The 22536-nt window shown below is 36.6% G+C and overlaps 1 protein-coding gene across 1 annotated transcript in view; it reads right to left on the reverse strand.

The window, feature by feature from the left end:
- Positions 1 to 22536, reverse strand: part of si:ch211-272n13.3 (ankyrin repeat domain-containing protein 26) — a 54602-nt gene that overhangs the window by 17750 nt on the left and 14316 nt on the right. The window contains 19 exon segments of the mRNA XM_048157493.1: positions 678 to 1259; positions 2786 to 3172; positions 6794 to 6808; positions 6863 to 6925; positions 6964 to 7020; positions 7186 to 7369; positions 7468 to 7681; positions 7781 to 7922; positions 9180 to 9210; positions 9672 to 9869; positions 11042 to 11265; positions 14632 to 15114; positions 15116 to 15400; positions 18256 to 18320; positions 18406 to 18486; positions 18561 to 18860; positions 20180 to 20224; positions 21495 to 21570; positions 21986 to 22035. Coding sequence (XP_048013450.1) covers positions 678 to 1259; positions 2786 to 3172; positions 6794 to 6808; positions 6863 to 6925; positions 6964 to 7020; positions 7186 to 7369; positions 7468 to 7681; positions 7781 to 7922; positions 9180 to 9210; positions 9672 to 9869; positions 11042 to 11265; positions 14632 to 15114; positions 15116 to 15400; positions 18256 to 18320; positions 18406 to 18486; positions 18561 to 18860; positions 20180 to 20224; positions 21495 to 21570; positions 21986 to 22035 — 3482 coding nt within the window.

The raw sequence follows: 22536 nt of genomic DNA on the forward strand, positions 1-22536 counted from the left end.
TCACATGATCCTTCAGAATCTTTCATGAATCAGGATGTTGCTAGCAGTTTTTAACATGTTGCTAACATGTTTTAAGATGCTGCTAGCATGTTTTAGCATTCTGATAGCAATGAATTAGCATGTTTTAGCATCAATTTGCATGCTGCTAACATGTTTTAACATGTTGATGGCATGAATTAGAATGCTGCTAGCATGTTTTACCACTTGGTTAACATGTTTTAGCATGTTGCTGGCATGAATTAACATGTTAGCATTTTTTAACATGTCCACAATATTTTTGTGGAAACATTTTTTTCAGGATTCTTTGATGAATAGAAAGTTTAAAAGAACTTCATTTATTTGAAATAGAAATCTTTTGTAAAATTATAAATGTCTTTACTGTCACTTCAATTCAATGTGTCCTTTCCGAATAAAAGTAGTAATTTTGAATACTTCGAATAACTTTTGAATGGTAGTGTATATAATATATTATTAATGAATTTGTATATGGATATTTTAGTTATTTATTTATGTGTAAAATCGTTTTGCTGTTGTAAATTAAATTGCGCCAAATCAGTTTTATACCAATGAATATCTGAAAATTAAGTTGTGTTTTATTTCAATGTACTTTAATTTTTTCTGTCGCTCTTCATAAAGAAATGAATATGCATACAGAAATAGAGATAAAACCTCTCTACCTCTCTCTCAGCTTTCTCCTGCTCTAGTTTGTAGTTCTGCTCTCTCAGCTCGCCGTTCGTCTTCGCCAGCTCATTGCTTCTCTCCTCCACCAGGTGGACTCTCTCCTCTCCGTCTGCACGTAACTGGTTCAGCATTTCAGCAAAGTTTTGGTGCACATCTGTTACAGCTTTGTCCTTCGCGGAGCCCTTGTTGAGCGCCTCCTCCAGCTGCTGTCGTAGCAGCGCGCCCTCGCTCTGAGTCTGGGCCAGACGCTCCTGCATGGCTTCCAGTTTGGCCCCGGCACGGCTGGCCTGCTCTCGTTCGCTCAGTACCGTAGCCTCCAGTTCTTTGAGTTTGGCCTGGGCCTGGTCTTTCTCCCGGGCCAGAGTCTCCAACAGCACGGCCTTCTCCGCGATGGTCAGAGCGTTGCGGTGACACTCGTTCTCCAGGCTGTTGGCACGCGCCTCGGCCTTGCTGAGTTTCTGGGAGAGGGACTGGATGGTGTCCCGTTGGGTGCTGGACTCAAAGATGTGCTTTTCCTGCGCACGCTGATGCTCCTCGCGGTCTCGCTGGAGTGTGCGCTCCGCGTCTGTGCGTGACGCCTGAGAGGTTGAAACAATAACCAGATTCAAACTTTGATGTTGGCTTGACAAAGCCATATGAAAGTCTGACAAGCTTTAAATTTAGTGAAGTGGAAAGAAAGAAAGAAAAACATTGCTAACATGTATTATCATGTTTTAACACATCCTTAACATGAATTAACATGTTTTAGCACACTGCTAACATGAATTAGCATGTTGTTAGCATTAATTAGCACATTGCTAGCATGTTTTAACATGTTGCAGGCATAAATTAGCATGTTGGTAGCATGTTTTAACACATTAGCACTTTGCTAACATGATTTTGTTAGCATGGTAGCATGAATTAACATGTTTCTAGCATGTTTTACCACATTGTTAACATGAATCTGAATGTTGCTAACATGTTTTAGCTCGTTGTTACCATTAATTAACATGTTGCTACCATTATTTAACATGCTGCTAACATATTTTAAGATGCCGCTAGCATTGTTTTAACATGCTGTTTGCATGAATTAAAATGCTGATAATGTTTTAACAAGTTGATAGCATGAAATAACATTTTCTAGCATGTTTGAGCACTTTGCTAACGTTTTAGCATTTTGACGACATGAATTAGCATGTTGTTAACATGTTTTATCACATTTCTAGCATGTTTTCATGGCATGCTGCCATGAATTGGCATGTTAACATTTTTAACATGTTGATAACATTTTTAGAATGATGCTAGCATATTTTAACAAGCTAACAGCATGAATTAGCATGCATTTTTAAAATGTTGTTAACATGAATTAGCATGTTGTTAACATGACTTAACATGTTGCTAGCATTTTTAGGATGATGCTAGCATATTTTAACATGCTGATAACGTGAATTAGCATGTTATTAGCATGTTTTAGCACACTGATAGCATGAATTATTACAATGCTAGCATGTTTTACCACAATGCAAGCATGTTTTATCACGTTGAAAGCATGAAGTAGCATGTTATTAACGTTTTAGCACGTTGATAGCGTGAATTAGCACAATGCTAGCATGTTTTAGCACAATGCAAGCATGTTTTAGCACGTTGATAGCATGAAGTAGCATGTTATTAACATGTTTTAGCACGTTGATAACATGAATTAGCACAATGCTAGCATGTTTTAGCACGTTGATAGCATGAAGTAGCATGTTGCTAGCATGTTTTAGCATTTCCTTGGATAGTCATTAAGCTTTGCTAGTGATAGCTTAAATGCTCTTTAAGTATTATAGTACAAAAGTTTTGACCCCCTCAATTAAAGTCTATGGGAGTTTTCGCAGTTTTGATCGTCCGTTTAACAAAAATCGTAAGTCGGATCAGTTAGAAAACATACAGCACACTGAGTCAGAACAGTCTGAAGGTCTGAGCCGAGTTTGGTGGTTGTAGATACTGCTTAAAATTTAGTCTCAGAAGAAGAAGAAGAAGAAGCTTAAATAGTAGATCAGCTTTGTCAATCCAACATAATAAAGGACAAATCTTGACCAAAATCCTTTTTCCTTTGGTTCAACACAAAAAGAGAACGTCTGACCTGACATCTCTCGGCCTCCTGTAGCGCCGCCTGCAGTCGTGCCCTGCTCGCCTCAGCCTCGGCCTCCAGCTGCTGCCTCACCTGCCTCTCGTGCTCCAGTTTAGCGGTGATCATGGAGCATTCGGCCTTCAGCGCGCTGAGCTGCCCGTTGTACTGGAACACGGTCTGGGCCAAGGCCTCCTCGCTCAGTTTCATGTCCCTGCGGGTGTCCTCCAGTCTCTCGCGTAGAGCGTCTCTTTCCTCCGCGAGTCGAGACTCTTCCTGCCGGCTGTGACACTGCGAGCGGTCCAGCTCAGCCCGAGCGGAGTTCAGCTCATCTTGAAGGGTTCGGTTTTGTTGCATCAACTCTCGCTCACGGTCCGATGCCTCCGTTAGCTGGGACATGGCCTGAGAACAGCATCAATAAATAACACGAGTTATTACAAACAGTTTAGTACTGTTTAAAAAAGAGTCCTTAAAAACATGACACAGTATGTGGCTTGATTGCACTAGAATGATTGGCTCTATAACACGGTAAGTTAATGCCTAAGTGCAGGTCATTAGGACAAAGCCTGAAAATCTGACCAATCACATGTCAGAGAACAGGATTAGAGCAGTTGGGTTACAGAGATGATCTGCTGACTAAGTTCACTGCTTATATGCGGAAAACCTAAATCTTGAAGTTCCTTTATTTGATTTTAACACATTTTATCAAATAAGTGAAGAGGGGAATTGTAATTTAAATATTTTAATATTTAAATATGAACAGTTTTCAGATTTAGTTACATTGGTAATTTGTTCTCAATTATTTTTATATCCTGCATGGTTTCTTAGATGAGATGTGATAAAAGCTGCAAAGCTATGATGTCACTGCTTATTTGACTGTAAAGCTATGACATCACTGCATATGTGATAACAACATCACTGCATATGTGATTACGACATCACTGCATTAGTGAATGTAAACATATGATGTCAGCGCATATTTGACTCTAAAGCTATGACATCACTGCATATGTGATTGTAAACATATGATGTCAGTGCATATTTGACTGTAAAGCTATGACATCACTGCATATGTGATAGTAAACATATGATGTCAGTGCATATTTGACTGTAAAGCTATGACATCACTGCATATGTGATTATGACATCACTGCATATGTGATTATGACATCACTGCATATGTGATTATGACATCACTGCATATGTGATTAAGACATCACTGCATATGTGATTGTAAACATATGATGTCAGACTCCAAAGCTATGACATCACTGCATATGTGATAGTAAACATATGATGTCAGCGCATATTTGACTGTAAAGCTATGACATCACTGCATATGTGATTATGACATCACTGCATATGTGATTACGACATCACTGCATATGTGATTGTAAACATATGATGTCAGACTCCAAAGCTATGACATCACTGCATATGTGATAGTAAACATATGATGTCAGCGCATATTTGACTGTAAAGCTATGACATCACTGCATATGTGATTATGACATCACTGCATATGTGATTACGACATCACTGCATATGTGATTGTAAACATATGATGTCAGACTCCAAAGCTATGACATCACTGCATATGTGATAGTACACATATGATGTCAGCGCATATTTGACTGTAAAGCTATGACATCACTGCATATGTGATTACGACATCACTGCATATGTGATTGTAAACATATGATGTCAGACTCCAAAGCTATGACATCACTGCACATGTGATTGTAAACATATGATGTCAGGGCATATTTGACTGTAAAGCTATGACATCACTGCATATGTGATTACGACATCACTGCATATGTGATTACAACATCACTGCATATGTGATTACGACATCACTGCATTAGTGATTGTAAACATATGATGTCAGCGCATATTTGACTCTAAAGCTATGACATCACTGCATATGTGATTGTAAACATGTCAGTGAATGACTGTAAAGCTATGACATCACTGCATATGTGATTGTAAACATATGATGTCAGTGCATATTTGACTGTAAAGCTATGACATCACTGCATATGTGATTGTAAACATATGATGTCAACGCATATTTGACTGTAAAGCTATGACATCACTGCATATGTGATTACGACATCACTGCATATGTGATTACGACATCACTGCATATGTGATTGTAAACATATGATGTCAGACTCCAAAGCTATGACATCACTGCATATGTGATTACGACATCACTGCATATGTGATTACGACATCACTGCATTAGTGATTGTAAACATATGATGTCAGCGCATATTTGACTCTAAAGCTATGACATCACTGCATATGTGATTGTAAACATGTCAGTGAATGACTGTAAAGCTATGACATCACTGCATATGTGATTGTAAACATATGATGTCAGTGCATATTTGACTGTAAAGCTATGACATCACTGCATATGTGATTGTAAACATATGATGTCAACGCATATTTGACTGTAAAGCTATGACATCACTGCATATGTGATTACGACATCACTGCATATGTGATTACGACATCACTGTATATGTGATTGTAAACATATGATGTCAACGCATATTTGACTGTAAAGCTATGACATCACTGCATATGTGATTACGACATCACTGCATATGTGATTACAACATCACTGCATATGTGATTACGACATCACTGCATATATGATTGTAAACATTATGTCAGTGCATATTTGACTCTAAAGCTATGACATCACTGCTTATGTGATTGTAAACATATGATGTCAGTGCATATTTGACTGTAAAGCTATGACATCACTGCATATGTGATTGTAAACATATGATGTCAACGCATATTTGACTGTAAAGCTATGACATCACTGCATATGTGATTACGACATCACTGCATATGTGATTACGACATCACTGCATATGTGATTGTAAACATATGATGTCAACGCATATTTGACTGTAAAGCTATGACATCACTGCATATGTGATTACGACATCACTGCATATGTGATTACAACATCACTGCATATGTGATTACGACATCACTGCATATATGATTGTAAACATTATGTCAGTGCATATTTGACTGTAAAGCTATGACATCACTGCATATGTGATTGTAAACATATGATGTCAGTGCATATTTGACTGTAAAGCTATGACATCACTGCATATGTGATTGTAAACATATGATGTCAACGCATATTTGACTGTAAAGCTATGACATCACTGCATATGTGATTACGACATCACTGCATATGTGATTACGACATCACTGCATATGTGATTGTAAACATATGATGTCAGACTCCAAAGCTATGACATCACTGCACATGTGATTGTAAACATATGATGTCAGGGCATATTTGACTGTAAAGCTATGACATCACTGCATATGTGATTGTAAACATATGATGTCAGACTCCAAAGCTATGACATCACTGCACATGTGATTGTAAACATATGATGTCAGGGCATATTTGACTGTAAAGCTATGACATCACTGCACATGTGATTGTAAACATATGATGTCAGTGCATACTTGACTCTAAAGCTATGACATCACTGCATATGTGATTGTAAACATATGATGTCAGACTCCAAAGCTATGACATCACTGCACATGTGATTGTAAACATATGATGTCAGGGCATATTTGACTGTAAAGCTATGACATCACTGCACATGTGATTGTAAACATATGATGTCAGGGCATATTTGACTGTAAAGCTATGACATCACTGCACATGTGATTGTAAACATATGATGTCAGACTGGTGTTTTGTGCCATTTTGATTAAAGCTATGATACTGGATTGTAAACATATGATGTCAAGTAGACATCACTGCATATGTGATTGTAAACATATGATGTCAGGGAGAGAGAGGATCAGGAAAGATCCGCGAGCATCAGGATTGTAAACTTGATGTCACTCGGGTTGCATATGATGTCAGTAAACATATGATGTCAGTGCAGCGGCGCTATATGTCTGCTAACAGATGAGTAGCACATTTCATAAAGCTGGTAATATCTGAGGTGACAGCGGTACCTCATTGCTGTGATTGTAAACATATGATGTCAGGGCATATTTGACTGTTGACATCACTGCACATGTGATTGTAAACATATGTGTCTCCTCCTCGATGTCCTGCTGCTTACGCAGGTGGTTGTTGAGTAACTCCTCATATGTAGGGATTGTAAACATATGATGTCGAGCACTGCATCACTGCTCATATGAGACAGGAGACGTTGAGACTCATCTCTATCCTCCTCAAGCTAAATATACAAACACACACACACTGTTCAACACACTATTTGACTCTAAAGCTATAACACTGCATGTGATTGCATATGAGCAGGGCATATTTGACTTAAAGCTTGACATACCAGTGATTGTAAACATATGGGGGCAGTAAAATCTAACAGTCTGCAGCTGTTGACCTGTTTGATGCTGTTCTTCAGGGCTCTGATCTCCAGTTCCAGACTCCGGACTTTCAGCTCAGCTTTGTGGCGCTCCTCGGCCTCGGCCCGCTGCTGCTCCTCTTTCCTCTGTAGCTGCTCACGGGTTTTATTGTACAGCATGAGAGCGCTCTGATGCTTTTCCTGTTCCTGTCTCAAAAGGAACCTTTCATGAGAAGAGAGAGAGAAAGAGAGAGTCAACGGCATTGTTAAAAACCCTGTTGAGCTGCCGACCTCCTCCCACATGCACTGAGATGAGCTCACTTGAGATTGTTCATGTCGGTTTCCAGCTCCAGTCTGAGATGTTCTAGGCTGGACTTGCTGCCTCTGATCTCATCCAGCAGGAGCTTGAGCTCGTTGCGTTCTTGCTCCAGCTGAGAGGTTTTATCCGCCAGGCGACTGTGTCTGTCTCTCTCCCTCTGGATTGTGCGCTCATACTCGTGAAACATGTTTTGTAGTTTCACCACGCTCACCGAGTCTGTGGGGTGGACATAAGAGGAGACTTAAGCAAACATCTTCATTTGGTGAACACCTGATTATCGGTTTATTTGCAGCTGGTTGGTGCAGACCGACTCACCCAGATAGCTGGGGTCGAGCTGTTTGAAGAGCAGAGATGCGTTGCGGTATCCAGATACTGGAGTCTCCAGCTCTTCAGTGGGTGTGTCAGAAGACTGGGTCAGATCTTCAAAATCATCTGCCATCTCCAGCTCTCCAGTGCTCTGCATAGGAGACAATAAAAGTCAATAAAACAATGAGTATCCTGTGTTCAAGTCACCATGAAACCAAAAATCTTATTTTGTTTATTACAACATTGCAGTATTTATTATAAATGATTTATCCGTGCACATAATTTTTTGCCCTTGAAATCTTTCATCAAAATCCCCTCCCTCTTGCAGTGACATCACTTCTCTTCTCTGATGATGTGTTTACTGGCGTGAGGGCGGGGCAACCTGTCACTCACATGAGATCCACCAATGAACAGTCAATTCCCCAGGAACAAAAGCTGTTTCACTCAGATAATTGTTACAATAGGGAAGAAAGGCTATTGCAACTTCCTTTAAAGTCATACCAACTTTAAACCGGTATATTTATAATGAGTAACATTTTACAGTATTAACCACTGTCAAACACTTAAACACTACAGGGGTTACCTAGGGCCCTATGAAATCCGCTTTTTTCTTCTAAATTCCGTTTTTTCCGTTTTAATTTTTCTGGATTAGGTTTTTTAACCATTTTAATTTTTTTGGACTCCATTTTAATGGTTTAATTAAATTTTAGTAATCGAAAAGCATGTCTAATTAATTTAAATCATGAAACTTATACAATTTAACAACAATTTATTAAAAATTTAACAAAAGTTAAATTTTTTATAACTGTATGAAATACGTTTTATTTTTTCCCCCTCAAATTCCATTTTATTTTGACCAAATTCAGTTTTCTGGATTCCATTTTAATGGTTTTATTACATTTTAATAATCAAAAAGCATATTTAATTAATTGAATTCATAAAAACAAAATGTATTAATTTCTATGAAATGTTTTGTTTTTGTTTTTTCAGAAATTCTGTGTTAAATTTTCTGGCAATCAAATGAAAGCATAAAATATTCATTTAATTGATCTTTTAATCATATGATAAACAAACTTTTGTCAAGCAAACAAATTTATTATTATTATTTTTACATTAAGACGTAGCTAAATTCTACTGTACAACAGTAATATATTTCTGTCACAATTTCTTTTATTTTGATGGGTTGCCGTGTTTATGATATGACGATAGTTTTTCTCGGCAAATAGTCTTTTTGCGGTTTAATATTCATAGACACTAGTCTATATCATGATCTGAAGTACTCATCTACTTTTTATTTATTCATCAAAAATTTGACAAATTCCGTGACATTCCGAGTTATACAGTAAATTGCATCACCGTTTTCTGCATCATGGAAATCATAGGTTACCTTACAAAGAAAGAAACTCACCTGCTCTTTCTTACGCCTTGAAGAAGGAGACCTGTCAGAACAGAGGGGTATGGAAGAAAAAACATGATTTTAGACAAATTTATGTTTGATCAGCCAACAAAAGTCTACCGGAGAGTAAGTTTGGTGCTCTAAAATGAAGATATAATGCAGTATTCTCTTTAAAATATTAAATGTTATAACAAGGCCCAAATGGAATCTGCACTCTTGTTTTCATTTATTCTACACTGATTGTGGGTAAAAGTTGTGGAATTCTGATGAATGATTTAAATATGTCAAATGAGTTCATCAAAACTGAGCACACTGCATTCTTATTGTTAGCTAAAAAACTTTTCAAATTATTCAAAATATTTTTAAAATTCGGAATTCTATGGGCACAGATTCTGTACAGGCCAAGCTATACTTATAATGTTGCTGCTGCAAAACTGCGACAGATAAAAATCGATATTTTATAATGAAGCTGCATTAAAAAGCATGTAAATACTGCATGTATACCTCCTGTCCTCCTCCGACAGCTCACTTAAAGTACTATCATCAAAGACAGACTCGAGGTCTCCGTTATGGCGTGTCGCGGGCCGGGAGGGTTTTCCCTGCAGCGGGGGAGCTACACAGAGATTTCTCGCTTGGCTACCTACAGTTTTCTTTTCCTCCTCCTTTTCATCTTCCTCACCATGTGGTGGTGCCCTGTCAGTACTGGAGGTGCACAGATCTCATCATGAAGTTGAAATGAAAGATTTAATCAAAATAATAGAACAAATGTCAACTTCACACCCTCCACCAGGGAAACACCCAGAAAAGAAATAAGCAATGATGATACCAGAAGTAAAATCAGAGTGTCGGCAAAAACCTGATGGCTTTTTTGCTGTTTTCATTAGAATAAAATATAACAGACTGACAAGTTAAAAATGTAACAAAATACTTGTATACCATGGCTATTGCTTTTGACTGCAAGCATATTCAAAAATTCAGGCTGTTTGCTGAAAGCTCTTTACTTCAAGGTGTCCTCAGGATTTTTCCAGCAATGTTTGAAACTCTTTAAAAATTGTAATTTTTAAAATAAAATAAAAATAAATTATTTTAAAAATAAAATAAACATAATTTTAATTTTTTTGAATAAAAATAAAATAAAATAAAACATTTTTAATTTTTTGAATAAAAATAAAATAAAATCATTTTAATTTTTATTAAAAAAATAAATAAATAAAATAATTTTTAAATAAAAATAATTTATTTTAAAGTAAATTTCTATTTTAAAAATAAAAATTAAATAAAAATTAAAAATTAAATTAAAACAATTTTTAAATTTTTTTATTTTAATTGTAATTTCTAAATTAAAAATACATTTTTGGTTTATTTTAAAAATAAAAATAAATTATTTGAATTTTTATTTAAAATTGTAATTTTTCAAATAAAATGAAATAAAATTAATATAAAAATAAAAAGTTATTCAATAAAAATAAATAAATAAAATAAAGTTATTCAATAGCTATGTTTCCATCCACCTATTTTTAAGCAAATTTAGGGACATCACACAAAAAACACTGGATGGAAACACCAAAAAGCGCAAAAATTGTAAAAATGTGCATGAAAAAAATGATATGCTCAATTTATATTTATATATATATATATATATATATATATATATATATATATATATATATACATACATACATACATACACACTACACACACACATTTTCCATTTTTATTGCAAATATTTTGCACCAATTTCCCAGGAAGTGACCATGTTTTTCTTGAATACATGGGATTGAAACGCTGCTTTATTTTATGCGATATTCCTATTTTGTGCGCAAGTTAAATTCCCAACTTCGCATTAATCCCATCTAGTAATGTGACATATATACCTTCTTGGACTTCTTGTCAGATGTCTTGGTGAAACACTACCCTCTCTTCCCAAACACCTGCCGTCAGCCATCCCTTCCTGTTGAGGTTTTGGGTTCCCAGAGTTGGTGTCAGTTTTCTTCCCTTTTCCTTGGTCAAGTTCAGCTCCTTCTCTGGATCCTCCAGTATCCCATAAAGCACTGGGTTGGTGTTCTCCCCTCATACCATCAGTCTGTTCCTTACCACCCTAAACAGAAGATATTAAGGAAAGAACATTCTAGATTTCGTCCACTTCTGGGAAATGTTGAATTGATTATGCAACATTCATATACAGTCACATACAAGACAAAAACACAGTGAAAACACCACACAAAACAGCATGTCTTCTTTTCTTATTTAAAAAGAAGCGCTAGCGACATAAAAACACTTCAATCCAACATCAACAGAGAAGTTCCAACCACAGAGGGTTAAAAACAGTGGTTGAAAGCTCATCAGTTGAGACACATCATAAAAACACACACTAACACAAGAATGACAGATCTTCAGGAAGATGAAGAGTGATCTTCAGACAGCTGAAGGAAAGCATCCTTGGCACACACGACAGATGAGGTGTGAACTGACGCCCATGTGTGGCCTCGAGTGAATCATTTGACACCAGTGCAGAAAATTAACCGATAAATATTTAATAAGAGTGACAGACTGGATTCAACACAAGTGCTGGTCAGCTCACACTGACATCTTACAAACGTTAAGACAGATACAGGACAAGATGGAACAATGGACCCCATGAAATCAAGCTTTGTCTTTTAGCATAGTACTAACGGCTGAATCATTAATTGATGTAGCAGCAAACTACTGTCTAAATCGTTTATTGTTGTAAACACTACGAACATTATGAACAAATCATGGATTTGCCAGGCTGTGGTGTAAACTAAAAGGTGGCTTTTATAATATTATATACAGTACAGTCCAAAAGTTTGGAACCACTAAGATTTTTAATGTTTTTAAAAGAAGTTTCGTCTGCTCACCAAGGCTACATTTATTTAATTAAAAATACAGTAAAAAACAGTAATATTGTGAAATATTATTACAATTTAAAATAACTGTTTTCTATTTGAATATATTTCACAAAGTAATTTATTCCTGTGATGCAAAGCTGAATTTTCAGCATCATTACTCCAGTCTTCAGTGTCACATGATCCTTCAGAAATCATTCTAATATGCATTCTATTCTGCTGCTCAAGAAACATTTAATGTGTACAATTGTACAAAATATTTGCGTACAATATTTTTTTTCAGGATTATTTGATGAATAGAAAGTTCAAAAGAACAGTGTTTATCTGAAATCTAATCTTTTGTAACATTATAAATGTCTTTACTGCCACTTTTGATTGATTTAATGCATCCTTGCTGAATAAAAGTATTCACTTCTTTAATTTCTTTTCAAAAAAATAAAAATAAAAATTCTTACTGACCCCAAACTTTTGAACGGTAGTGTATAATGCTACAGAAGCTTTGTATTTCAGATAAATGCTGTTCTTTTGAACTTTCTATTCATCACGGAATCCTGAAAAAAAAAGTACACAACTGTTTTCAACATTGAAAATAATCATAAATGTTTATTGAGCAGCAAATCAGCATATTAGAATGATTTCTGAAGGATCATGTGACACTGAAGACTGGAGTAATGATGCTGAAAATTCAGCTTTGCATCACAGGAATAAATTACTTTGTCAAATATATTCAAATAGTACACAGTTATTTTAAATTGTAATAATATTTTACAATATTACTGTTTTTTACTGTATTTTTAATTAAATAAATGTAGCCTTGGTGAGCAGACGAAACTTCTTTTAAAAACATAAAATATCTTAGTGGTTCCAAACTTTTGGACTGTACTGTATATATATAAAAACAAATAAAAATGCACATAATAAAATAACTAAAACTGAAATTAAAAAAAATAAATATATGAAAATATAAAAACAGCCAATTCAAAATAATAATTCAAAACACTATAACATTATATAAATAATAATAATAATAAAAATAACAGATTTAATGGGGTTTTAAAATGCATGAAGAATGTAAATGACAAGAAAACACTGGAATGAGCAGAAATGCTAGTTTAAAAACCGCTGACAAAAAGACAATAGCTCCGTTTCAAAAACTAGTGTGCCGTCTCGCTGAATACTCCCATGCTAACTGTCATGAAACCTCACAAATGACTTATTTGAAAGGTTTTATTTAGGCAGCAACTTCTTATATAAAGCGCATGGGAGGCTTTCACAACTGAGTTAAAGGCACAATATGTAATTTTTTGCCACTAGAGGTCGCCTATGGAAAACAAAGCTTGATGACACAGAGTTTTTCACCTCACAGCCGATGTAAAACAATCTGACGGGACTCATGAAATCATGTTCATGGATGAGATTATTAACCTTGTATGAAGCAGAGCGAGGCTGCTGGAGCGATTCCTAATGAGAGATGAACGCGACACACGGCTCGAGAGCAGTGGGACTTTTATTATGCCACAGTTGCCGGTGCCGCATCTTCCAGTCGAGTGTATGTGAGGTAACGCAGCGCTGTTTATCATATTAGATACATTTGAGAGTGTTGAAAATGATGTTATAACGTTACTCTGAGCGTTCGCTTGGCGGCTGCTGTGAGACACTGTTACACACTGCAGTAAGATAGATCGATTTTACAATATCATATTAATATAATCAAGAATACGAGACTCAAACAATGAGACTAACCGTGTTGAGCATTATATCATGATTAGTTTTCTGCCTATTAATGTATCCAACAGTTGCTCTCCTGTCTAATAAAACATATATTAAAGTGGAAATCGAGGGTAACGCGGGTATGAGGTCATTGATAGGCGACGCACGGTCCTGGATAAAATTGCTTATTTCTCTGGATTTAAACATTCTTGGAAACACCTGGGATAATGTAAGTACAGAAGTCAAAAAAGTATATAACATTGTTTTAGTGCTTTTTGGATATTTTAATCCAAAAATCTTACATATTTTGCCTTTAACATGTTGCTAAGCTAACGACACAAAACTTAGAGAACACATAAATAATGGGTTTAATTATATTGAACTACTTTATTGGTATGTTCAGTACTGTATAAAATTGGAATATTTACAAATTTACAATTACAATATTTAATTATAAATGCATTAAATGCATCACGATAAATGCAATGCATTGCACCATGATCATATATTTACAGATACAGTGTCAAGTTAATGAGAGTGCAGCTTTTAATATAAGCTCTTAAAACAAGGTATCTCTGAAGGTAGCATAATTTTGCTGCTAACCATTTCAAACAGCCATCATGTCAGAAGCATGTTTATGATGCCGTCTAGGTAGTCAGCTCACTAGGTTTGGAACGGAGCTAATGATTAGCATAAAAAGAGATGGGGAAGAGTGGTGTAATTTGGCCGGCCAGCATCTGGTCAGTATTATTAGATGAAGCTGGAGTTTTTCCCCGGCATAGACTTCATATTTTGAGTTTACATGAATGAAGAACAGGAAGACAGAGGCAAACTGAAAGTCTTCATTTGGTATACAAGTTTGTCAGAGACTCCTCCCGGGGTCCTACCTCAAGTCTGGACTTCCACAGGCCCTCATCGACCTCATCAGAGTCAGAAGAGGGCACTTCTAGAATTTTAGGTGGGACTTTCAGCTCATTCTCAGCAAGTAATGGAGGTCTGTAAAGTTCTTCAGGTTCTTCATCTATATTGCTTTCAGATTCTCGTTGACAGTTTTCTTTTCTTCCACTATTAGCTTCCTCATTTTCGTCAGTGCCGTCCGCTTGGTTCTCTGGCTGCTGGGCCTCATCCACCAGGGCATCTGGGATGATTTGAGGGTTGTGTTGATCATTGGGAAGCTCTGCATCGCTGACCTCAACACTAACTGTGCGGTGAACGCTTTCGGACTGAGAGTCCTCCAGACCTGACTCTCTCTGCTCAGGGATGGGCAAAAGTATGGCACTTCTTGCCCGGGCGGTGGGCCGCACTATTGGCTCTCCCTCTTCCTCGCTGGAATCATCCTCATCTGCTTCCTTTTCCACCTCTTCTTCTTCCTTTTCATTATCCTGTGTTTTCTTTCCATTCCTGCTCCAAAAGGTCACCCAATTCCTTGTGCTCAAGTTCTCCGAACTTCTCTTTTAGTTCAGCGGCCACATTTTTGTATTGGGACTTGGTCTCCTTTTTTTCATTCTCCACCCAGATTTTCTCATAGCGTTCCTCCCAGGGAATCTCATCAGTGTTCTCATCTTGTTCGTCCTCTCTAGGAGAGGTTGGGAGCTTCAACGGTTCATTAGATGGCTTATTTATGTTTACAGAAGACGTTTGTAATGCCTCTCTTGCCTTTATTTGCATATTTGGACAAAAGAATAGAATTAACAATGAAAAACCAACAAGTCTGGTTGACAAGGACTTCAGACCAAACTTAGGACACATGCATGTGACTCGTGCCAACATTTAAAACTGTATCACTGTCACAAACACCACATTTAACTAAAATAAGGCACAAAGGAAGCACATGGTGACATTAAAGACCTAATCCAATGAAGAGAACACATCACTGTAGCTTCCAATTATACATAATAAGGCAAAAAACTGTACTTTCAAAAATTAATTGAATAAGAAACAGAGTTTCCCTATTTAAAATAAATTAATAAAATGGTGAAAATGAAAACCAGATTAAGCTTTTCATTATTGAAAAGTGTCTGCAAAGTTTGCGCTAAAAATAAATTAAGATCTAACAATTAATTTTTTTATAGTGACAATGCAACATTCCTGTCAAACAAAAAAATAAAATGCAATATTAAATGAAAGAAAATGCAACATTAAATGGGTCCTATTATGCCCCTTTTACAAGATGTAATATAATGTCCCCAGAATGTGTGTGCGAAGTTTCAGCTCAAAATCCCCCAAAGATCATTTATTATAGCTTGTCAAATTTGCCCCTATTTGGGTGTTTTTTGTGTGTGTCCCTTTAAATGCAAATGAGCTGTTGCTCCCCGCCCCATTTCCAGAAGAGGGCGGAGCTTTAACAGCTCAACAACAACAAAGCTGGAGAATCTCACGCAGCCAAAATGAGGATTGTCAGTAACGGTGTTCAGCCTTACATTGTTCAAAACGGAGTCGACACTGATGGAGAGACTCAGGAAGAAGTTACAACCTTTTAGAATGAAACTGGACGTTTCTGAATGGTTAGTCATGCCCGTAGGCAGGGGGGGTTCGGGTGGTTCGAACGAACCCCCCCTCACTGCCAAAGGTCCAGAATTTAAGTCGGGGTTTTTTTTTGTATTTTTTTTTTTTTTATGTGATTATTATCATAATTGTTTTAATCAATGTGGACAAATATTCTGGGTTGCTGTTTCTTGTGCGTCTTATTCCTCTGAACTCAAAGCAGACCGCTTGAGTAAAATTATCGAATGATTAGTATATCGATTTAGATGCCTTTGTGTCTGTACATGGGCCAGCGCCAGGCGCAAGTCAAACGAGTAGCTTCGTTGAACAACAGTGAACTGCGGTCAGATGAGATGTCTCAGGCTTGTCAGTAAACTCCAATCAGCCGTTAGGCTATATATAGCTGAGCTCAAGGCGCGAACCCACGAATTGCTCGAACAAATGCGCCGGCGCGCGCTGCAATTACTTTATTATGGGAAAACTAAAGCGCTAAAGAAACTACGGGCATGCACCGTCGTTATTCTGTGTAAATGAAGTCAGAAATTCCAAACATGCATAAAGCTGCCTCAAAACTGTGCATGCAGAGGTTTTGTTGACATGTTTTAATGCTATTGTTATCCAATTTGTTGGCCTTAAAACGTCTTAAAATGCATATATGACACCAAGGAAATCACAATTTTCTCGGGGGGCATGCCCCCGAACCCCCCTAGCTAAAACATTTTCTGACCTCGGTAAATATAAAGCCCTCTCGGCCCTGCTTCTTTTCTACTAACAAATCAAAGTAATTGTGTATTTCCGTTTGCGTTCTTTGGGACTAAACTTTGTATGCCTTGTGATCAATGTGTGAAAATAAATGGGAGCAAAAACGCGATTGAATGTAAAGGTTTGTGTCTGTTGTTCTATTCAAAAAAATCAATAACTACCGATTGATCTTGGCATTTTATCTATCTGTCTATCTATCTATGTGTATGTATGTATGTATGTATATATAATTGCACAAAAAAATACAAAAAATTTAAACATGGTAATGAGGAAGCAATTTGACAAAAATGCAGTAAATATTTTTGTCATCAAAAAGCGTGCTCGTTAATAGCAGCAGACAAGCTAATCCAGCACAAATTAGTGCATAAAAGGTCACCAAAATGAAGTTTTGAACCTCATAACAAAAGGAGGAGAAAAGTTGCAAAAAGGTCCACTTTTTGATAAAAAGAACCCCCCCTTTCAAAGGCTGGCTAGGACCTGTTAGTGGATAAATTTATGTAGTTGCTGTGGAGTTGATTCAACTCATCCACTAGCATGTGCCGTCATGTTCATCTTTTGTGTTGAATTGACCCTCGTTTGTGAAGCAGTTCTGCATAAAATGACGGCATGAAAACACTCACTACAACAACTCTTCCTCTTCTCTAAAGCAGCCCAACATCCTCGCCCCTTTGTTGTGTGTTCTCGGGGCGGAGTTTATGTAAATTTTAGGGTTTGTGATTAAGGTCATTGTAGTCTCTACCAGCCGTTTGTTGTAGTCCTTAAAAAGCGATTTCTGTAAAAGAAAATCTCTCACTTTGCATTGAACTTTGAGTGTCGTAACTTTGCAGATGTTGTTTATGCTCAAACAGCAACATTACATCAACACCTTACATTACACACTAACTAAAGTTAAAAAAGTGAAATCAATATCAACCACCCCTTTAAAATGAAAACACAAATGTGAAAAAGAAATTTCAACAATTTGTAAAAAAATTTCTTAATGCAAGCACAATAACAGTGACATAATTCAAGTTAAAATGTCTAGTTTAGGGTTTTTTTTCTCTTATGTCACATTTTTAGTTAACCTGTATGTAAATTCCATGTTAATTAGTCGGTGGGCCCACTTGTACTTGCCTTGAGATTATAGTAAAGATGAAATGTAAATTTTATTTTTTAATTTGACAGGGACGATGCATTGTGCCTGTGAAAATTAACCAGGTTTTCTGTTTTATTTTATTTGTTTATTTAAAATTGTCTTCCATAGAGTTTGGATGAATTCCACCCACCTGATCTGCATTTTCACTTGCGTCAGAACTGTTTTCACTCTCGTCATCTTCAGCTTTGGGTTGAACTGCAGAGAAATTCAGACACATTTCTATACAATATAAAACACAGATAGGACACTGAATGTTCATCTTTACATTGAAGAGATTTACCTTTAGCGTCGGGCTCAGCAATGTTTGGCAGTGAATTTGTTGTCTTGGCTGGACTGGAGGTGTCTGTATCCCAGTCTGATTCTGTGTACCAATAAATCAATTACTCAGACATTCACTAGAAACCGTTTCATTATAGTAAAGATTTCTAGTTTCACCTTCACTCTCTGGCCTCTGATTCGAGTCCAAGCGCAGTCGTGGCAGTGGTCGTGGCTTTGAGCGGTCGTTTGGGTTGAGAGATCGTGGACTAGGAAGAGGTTGTGTGCTTGAGGTTGTGGGTTTGTTTTTCTCTGGACTGGCTTCTTCATGTTCCCTGGTGTCCACTTCCTGCTGCTGAGGTGTTATGGGTAATGCAGAAGCTGCTGGGCTTTCAAAGACTGGTTCCTCCTCCAGCTTATGAACTGGGAAGTTCTTACTGGCCTTACTGGTGGTGCTGGCGGAGTCCCAGTCAGAAGCATCTATGAGAGGCAGTGAAAATAAACAAAAAAGCAAACTAGGGTTGTGTCGACAGACGATAGACAGAGTTATCGCCGATGGCTGATGCCTTTGACGATATCAAGATGATAATTGGCTAGTTTTACCATGAATGTATTAAATTAGTAGTAGTAGTAGTATTGTTGTTGTTATTATTAGGCTATTATTGTTATTAGGTTAGTATTATTATCAAATTAATATTAGGAACTACAATTCATTTCATGCCTTCTCTAATTTCATAACGACATCACCACATAACCACACTTATGACACCGTCAGGCCAAGGCGAATACGGCATTGCTGTTTGTCAGCATTTTGTTTTGTTTCCATAGCACATTAACAAAACATTTTAACTCTTTCCCTGCCATTGACGGAATTTTCTGGCTTTCTGTGTTTTCACTGTTATATGGTAGGGGGCGCTATTATGCAACTTCTGAAAGAATTGAGAATCTCCTGATCAAAACACAGGTGAAGAAGAAGCAAGCGATAGCATATGTAATCATATGCATATTTCAAATAATGCAATCACCAACATAAACCAGCAAATAAATCAAAAATGCCCAATGTTACTGAATTAAATGTTGACCCAGGATGAGCTACAGGACTGTGTGTGTTGATGGATTCGATCTACTCCATCTATGTTCAGATCATCGTACTGAATCTGATCCAGATGTAGTCTTTGACAAAAACGTAATTTTTTCACCTTTTTGCTCAAAATGTTGCTTTTTTAATGGAACTTACCCACATTCAAGTGTTGATAAAAAACAACACAATCTCGTAATCTCACAGGCTGACGATAGGATGATATGACTATGGAGCATATCGTCCAACACTAATACAAACCCAAGAGACTATCTTCACTGCCAGTGCGGAGCTGAAGACTATTCATTGACATTCTCACTGAAGATCTTTCAAAATAAGCAGATTCACAAAAAGTATTTTTTAAATGTTAAATATGTATTTATTTTCAGCATTTTTGCCATTTGACAGAAGATAGTCAAGAAAAGACCAGGGGGAAATGGGACAAAGGCAAGCTGGACTCAAACTTTTGTCACCCACAGTACTACACTAACTGCTAGGCCACGGCTCTGATATTAGCAAGCATCAGCAGAACTATAAACATCCAACGAAGGTACATAGAGCGCAAGCGCTTGAGTATCTGACCTGGAGGGCATTGGCGATTTGCTTTTGTGTAAAATAAGACAAAAACATGAACACATGAGGACATACAAAACATACATTCAGTGCACAATTTGAAGAATGATCCCAGAATGTTTTAGTGAACCAAAAACTTCAAGATTACCCTCGAGATCATCAGCATCTCCCAAACCAAGTTCTTCCATCAGGTCTGCAAGAACAGAGAATTTTATTCAAGAAGCCAAACATGTTACAACTTTATGGAAGCTTGTTTCCACCACGGAATAAAACAATTTAAAAGGTAATTGCGACTTTTTATCTCACAATTCTGACTTTTTTCTTGCAACTGTGAGTTTATATCTGTGAGTATATATCTCGCAATTTCAAATTTATATCATGCAATTCCGACTTTATATCTCGCAATTCCTACTTTATAACTCACAATTCCGAATTTATATCTCGAAATTCCAACTTTATAACTGGCAATTCCAACTTTATATCTCGCAATTCCGCCTTTATAACTCACAATTCCGCCTTTATAACTCACAATTCCGACTTTTCTATCTGGCAATTCCAACTTTTCTATCTAGAAATTCTGACTTTATAACTCGTAATTCCGACATAATATCTTGCAATTCTGAATTGATATCACGCAATTCCGACTTTATAACTCGCAATTCTGACTTTATAACTCGCAATTCTGAATTGATATCACGCAATTCCGACTTTATAACTCGCAATTCCGAATTTATATCTTGCAATTCTGAATTGATATCATGCAATTCCAACTTTATAACTCGCAATTCCTACTTTATAACTCGCAATTCTGAATTTATATCTCGAAATTCCAACTTTATAACTGGCAATTCCAACTTTATATCTCGCAATTCCGCCTTTATAACTCACAATTCCGACTTTATAACTCACAATTCCGACTTTTCTATCTGGCAATTCCAACTTTTCTATCTCGAAATTCTGACTTTATATCTCGCAATTCTGAATTGATATCACGCAATTCCGACTTTATAACTCGCAATTCCGAATTTATATCTCGCAATTCCTACTTTACATCTCGCAATTCCGACTTTATATCTCACAATTCCGACTTTATATCTCGCAAGTCCGACTTTATATCTCACAATTCCGACTTTATATCTCGCAATTCCAACTTTATATCTCTCAATGCCGAATTTATCACTCACAATTCCAGCAATTCCGACTTTATATTACGCAATTCTGACTTTATATCTCGCAATTCCGGCTTTATATCTCGCAATTCCGACTTTATATCTCGCAGTTCTGACTTTATAACTCGCAATTCTGACTGTATAACTCGAAATTGCGACTTCATATTATGCAATTCTGAGAAAAAAAGTCAGTCAATTATGAGATAAAAAGTCACAATTACCTTTTTTTATTTTTTTATTCAGTGGGCAAACAAGTTTAATAGTTGTGTTAAAAAAATAAATTGAAGAGATGACCTGTTTTCCTATTGGCTTCTTTTGAATCCATCAGCTTACTAAGAACAGACACTGGCTCTCTTTTGATTACTTTGGGCTGTGAAGAAAAATGTTACATTTGTTAATAAATTCAAAAGTTCAAAAAAATTATTATTTATTTATATTTATACATTTACATTAACATTTTGGCATTTTGCAGATGCCTTTATCCAAAGCGACTTACATTGCATTGAAGGTATAGTTTTTTTTAATCTTTTTTTTTTATCAATGTACTCATGTAGCTCAAACTGATCTACTATTTGAGCTACAGGAGTACATTAATATTGAATTAATATTAATATATTGTATTATTACATCATATAGTAATAATATTAATGTTTCAATATTAATATAACTATAATTTTATAATATTAATATAATTAACATTGCAGCAAAGCATTGTAATCCTTTGCATTTCCACCATTTTTTCCACCAATCAAGTTCAATAAATGCAATTTTAAAATGACGCTTACTGGTATTTCAGTTTCCTTCTCTTCTACATCATCCTCATCATTTCTTAAAACTGAAAGGCAAAAAAAAAAAAAAAAAAATCAGAAATATCAACTCCCCTAAACAAAACAAATATTAATGGACAAAGACAAGCCTCCATGCGGCGAGTGCGCAGGCATGCACATGCAGCGATGGAGATCTCCCATGATGCCTGTGGGTTTGAGGGTGGCAAAATACTCAAACACTTAAAAGGAAACCATTTAGCTACAATGTTAATTTAATGAACTCATCTTGTAAACATGAGCAACAATAATGGGCCTTCCCCACTATAAGCAGATATTAGTCTCATCACATGCCACGAATGCACAGATGACAACAAGACGCATAAGACAAGAGATCAAGATCCGAGGACAAGGTGTTAATGTGACGGCTGGAGACACTGCAGGGGATTATGGGAGATGATTAATCCAGCGGGACAACAGCAAATCATGAGGCAGATCAGAATGCCTACCCATCGGCCTGCAGCCTCCTGGCTGGCCTATACTTCTCAATAAATTAATGTCCCTCCCTCCTC

This window comes from Megalobrama amblycephala, linkage group LG15 (assembly GCF_018812025.1).
Source record: "Megalobrama amblycephala isolate DHTTF-2021 linkage group LG15, ASM1881202v1, whole genome shotgun sequence".
NCBI classification, from domain to species: Eukaryota; Metazoa; Chordata; class Actinopteri; order Cypriniformes; family Xenocyprididae; genus Megalobrama; species Megalobrama amblycephala.